General features: G+C 36.8%; 1 protein-coding gene across 1 annotated transcript; it reads left to right on the forward strand.

Moving 5' to 3' along the window:
* Window positions 1–3,920: 3,920 nt before the first annotated feature.
* Window positions 3,921–4,934, forward strand: LOC132091803 (trace amine-associated receptor 3-like). The gene has a single exon (XM_059497908.1). The coding sequence runs from the start codon at window positions 3,921–3,923 to the stop codon at window positions 4,932–4,934; it is 1,014 nt and encodes a 337-aa protein (XP_059353891.1).
* Window positions 4,935–5,186: the final 252 nt, after the last annotated feature.

The raw sequence follows: 5,186 nt of genomic DNA on the forward strand, positions 1-5,186 counted from the left end.
TTAGATGAATCTGTATATTTGCATTATTTATTAGTGATAGATTAATGTAATTTTATAATGGACTTATTTTGTAATATGTAGATGTAGGTGAAACTATTTTCATTATGTGACGAGTGGGGCGGGGCTGAGGGACGTGGGAACAGGAGCGAGGCCGGTGGAGTGATTGGAGATGAGTGACACCTGCGACACTCGCCGGTCTCGAGTCCCACGGAGGAGATGGAGGGATATAAAACCAGAGCGACGACAGTGACGGACGAGAGAGGACCAGGCCTGGGTTTTAGTTTGTGTTTTGATTTTTATTTGTGCGCGACAGTCGTCCGCGAGGGGCTGTTGTGCTGTTTTATGTTTATTTTGTAATTAAAGTTTCAATTTGATTGTCCGCCGGTTCCCGCCTCCTTCTTCCCGATAATTAGGAAGGTTGAATGCGTTACACATTATTTATTAGATTTTTTAAATGGTTGGTGTTTTAAGGTTGATTTGTACATTTTAAGCATTGAATATTTGAAATTACAGTAGCATTCTTTCAGTAATAGTAATAGTAATAATAATTGTTAATGACTAGTTCTATGCACTTTGGGTGTGCTTTTTTCAGTATTCATGGGTGACTTTTTTATGTGAATTACGTTTTTACATTTTAGGGTCTTGATGTTTGTCAATTTTATGAAATATTTAATCCGGAAAGGACAAAAGAAATAATCATAATTGAACCCCTAAAAGGTTCCATATAAAACCTTTTTGGTTACAAAGAACCCTAAAGGGTTCTTTTGATTGAACCCTTAAAAAGGAATTTTTTAAAATTCTATAAAAAATAATTCTATATAGAACCTTTTAGGGGTTCCAAATACGTAGCGCCTTCTATATAGAACCTTTTCTTCTAAGAGTGTACTGTAAAAATGCAACAGAAGAACATTTTGGGTTCTCTAAAGAACTTTTCTGCTCAATTGCTTTAGCTCAGTAAGTATAATAAGCTATATAATAATTAGTTACATAATACGTTTGTTACACCAGTAAAGTTGTGAAACACAAAAGCTGATAAAAAAGTAAAACTCATATTAAATTTGTATAAAATCCATTTCCATGGATTGACGGCCATGGTATAAAAAAAGAAAAAAACATAAAACATTTTTATCAGTATGGCTAACATTGAAAAAAAAATTACGTTTAAATTAAAAAACGTTTTTGAAGCAATAATGAAATGTATACATTCCAAACTGACAAATGATTCGCGAACCAGCTCCGAACTCCCGAACTGACTCAAATGATTCACGCTCCGAACTCCCAAACTGACTCAAATGATTCGCGAACCCGCTCCGAACTCCCGAACTAACTCAAATGATTCGCGAACCCGCTCCGAACTCCCGAACTAACTCAAATGATTCGCGAACCCGCACCGAACTCCCGAACTGATTGAAATGATTCACGCTCCGAACTGCCAAACTGACTCAAACGATTCATTCTCCGAACTGCCAAACTGCCTCAAATGATTCGCGAACCCGCTTTGAACTCCCAAACTGACTCAAATGATTCGTGAACCCGCTCCGAACTCCCGAACTGATTAAAATGATTCACGCTCCGAACTCCCGAACTGAATTAAATGATTCACGCTCCGAACTGCCAAACTGACTCAAATGATTCATGCTCCGAACTCCCGAACTGACTCAAATGATTCGCGATCCCGCTACGAACTCCCAAACTGACTCAAATGATTCGCGAACCCGCTACGAACTCCCGAACTGACTCAAATGATCCGCGAACCCGCTCCGAACTACCAAACTGACTCAAATGATTTGCGATCCCCAAACTGACTCAAATGATTCACAAACCTGCTTTGAACTCCCGAACTGATTTAAATGATTCACGCTCCGAACTCCCGAACTGACTGAAACGATTCACAATTCGAACTGCAAAACTGACTCAAATGATTCATTCTCCGAACTGCCAAACTGCCTCAAATGATTCGCGAACCCGCTTTGAACTCCAGAACAGACTCAAATAATTCGCGAACCTGCTTTGAACTCCCAAACTGATTCAAATGATTCAAACTCCGAACTCCCAAGCTGACTCAAATGATTCGCAACCCCGCTTTGAAATGTTGATTACTTACACCAAAAAGTAATGCATTACTGTTAAAAGTTACTTTTAGTTACTTTTATAAAGAACTTTCTTTAATGTTCCCATTAATGCGCTTTTATGCATTATGTTCTATACAAACACAAAGTAAAACAGGAAATAATTTTTAAACACTATTTTGATTAAGTCAGACCAGCACAAACTGAATATTGTATATCACAAAGATTTCTGAAATAAATAACAAAACACCTGAATAATATATTCAGAATCAAAAACTAAAGTGGCTTCTGCATCATAAAAGCTGTTGTGTTGAGCCCTTAAAAATTTTCCTTTCACAGCTTAAGTATGAAAACTATCAACAATGGACAACATAACACAAACCATTTTGAAATAAATAAATGAAAGCAATCTGAATTATTCAGAATCAATTTCGAGAAACATACATACATACATATACATATATATATAAATGCTGATTAAAAATATAATCTATGTTATCATGCTAAGGAGCTGACTGAAAGCCGGCGACTCCACATAGAAACAGGCTGCATGTTTTCAACAGTTTCACCTGTATGAGAAAAACATATAGAGAATCATTTAAGACACTTTGCTGTAGACCCATTCCACATAATAATATTCATTAAAACTGTATGTTAACACGTAGGAGCTTGCTGCATGAATCCGTGAGTACAGTTTACAAATCCATGGGAACGGATTGCGAAAGTGTGCGCGCAGATTATGAATTCGTGGGTACAGATTCAAAAACCGAGAGTACGGTTTACAAAATCTGAGCGCACGGATTGGAAATTCGTGGGCTAGGATAGGACATTCAAACCAGAAAGACACAGCTTACATTTGACTAAAAGGTTTTTGTCAACTAAAGTGAAATAATGAGCATATTTCCACTTTGAGAAACTTGACTGTTGCTCTCGCCTTGACTCGCCATGACTGCCACACAAACTTGAATAAATGGAAACACACACACAGTGCGTCTTCGTGTTTACAGTGGTTGGCATCCACCAATCCTACAATGCGTCGCTGCTGCAAACAGGTTAGGCTGCACTTCAGTCTAAATTAATTAATTTTTTAAAAAGTAACAGAAAATGCACCTTATGGTAACAGAGTTAATTTATTTAAAAAAGTAATGCGTTACAGTATTAGTTACTGTCAAAAGTAACTGCGTTACAGTAACGCGTTACTAATAATGCGTTACTGTCCAACACTGGTGAGATGACACTTCAGTACTGCATCCCAGAATCCAAATACCACTAATCCAAAACTAATATATATACTGTATAAAAAAATAAATAAATATATATATATATATAAAAAAAAAAATTATGCCGTCACTGATGGACACCATGCTGCGTTGTAACAGGAACATGCCAGCTGAAGATAATGAGGAATTAGCATTGCTCCCTTTGCCAAGTGCATTCTAAACAACAAAACAATGGCACACCCTGGAATAAGCCACGTGCCCTGCTTACTCCAAAGTCCCCACTCCAAGGGGATAGGGATGATCACTTCCATTTGGAATTTGCCCCATGAACCATTCAGTACCTATATACTCGTATTTGTACATTTTATGAATTGGGTCTGATTTATTTTATTTTTTCTCCTGAGGCATGTTGTTTTTGTAACCAAGGGTTAAACTGGCGAGTGTAGGAGGGGTTATGTCAAATATGAGGGTATATACATGGAGAAAACCAAGCTACACCAAGTCCATTTATAATGTTAAAATGTATCAGCATGTTCTATATTTATCTTTATTTGGGTATAATAAACTGTTTCCATTAAAATAATTATTTTTATAATTATTTTTATAATTGTAAGCATCTGGATTAGATGTGATGACTTCAAATGAGACTCAAACTGAGAATATGTTTCTCTGCTATCCACTCCGACCGGACTCCTGTATGAAATTGCATCGTCTTACTGTAGTTAAAGTGGTGATGTATGTTTTCATGGTGCTGTTGATCCTCACAACAGTTTTTGGGAACCTGCTGATCATCATCTCCATCTCTCACTTCAAACAGCTTCAGTCTCCAACTCATCTGATCGTTCGCTCTCTGGCTGCCAGCGACTGTCTCGTGGGTTCTTTGGTTATGCCAAACAGCATGGTGCGATCTGTTGAAGGCTGCTGGTATCTGGGAGATTTTGTGTGTAAAGTGCATTCTAGTCTAGACATGAGCTTCTGCATCTCCTCAATACTGCATCTCAGTTTAGTATCTGTCGACAGGTACATGGCCATTTGTGACCCTCTCAGATACAGAATGAAGGTCACAAACAACACTGTGACTGTATTTACTACTTTCATATGGCTATTTTCATTTGTGTATAGCTTCTCTGTTGTGTTTTCAGGGATAACTGCAGATGGAATGGAGATGCTTATATTGCAGACTTACTGTGTGGGAAGTTGTGTTGTGTTTTTCAATAAACAGTGGGGTATTGTATGTCCAATTCTCACATTTTTCCTTCCCGGGATGATCATGAGCTCTCTGTATTTAAAAATATTCTATGTTGCACGAAAACATGTAAAGGTTATGTCAGAAAGAGTGACTGGAGCGATGAAGAGCCAAAGCTCTGCTCACAGAGAGAGAAAAGCAGCTAAAACTTTGGCCATTGTCATGGGTGTTTTTTTGTTATGTTGGCTGCCTTATTTTACTGCTGCGGCTCTCGACCCTTTTTTCAATTTTTGGACCCCAGCCGTTGTTTTTGATGCTTTGTTTTGGTTTGCATATTTCAATTCCACTTGTAACCCATTGATTTATGGATTTTTCTACCCTTGTTTTCAGAAGGCCTTTAAGATTCTCATTTCCACTTACATCTGTGGCATCAAGCATTCTAACACCTTGATATTTTAATGAATACTACTCTCACACTTATTTCAGGCATCACAATAAATTTGTATTTTTAATTTTGCAAATGTGTTTTACTTGAAGCAATGATCTTAATATTTTTAGTAATTTTATGCTGTGCTGTGTTACTTGCCAATAAATTCTATTTAAAAATCATAAAATCAGAAGAAGTTAGATTTTTACAAATATAATATAATATAATATAATATAATATAATATAATATAATATAATATAATGAAAAAAGTATAAGGTAACAG

This window comes from Carassius carassius, chromosome 18 (assembly GCF_963082965.1).
Source record: "Carassius carassius chromosome 18, fCarCar2.1, whole genome shotgun sequence".
Lineage (NCBI taxonomy): Eukaryota > Metazoa > Chordata > Actinopteri > Cypriniformes > Cyprinidae > Carassius > Carassius carassius.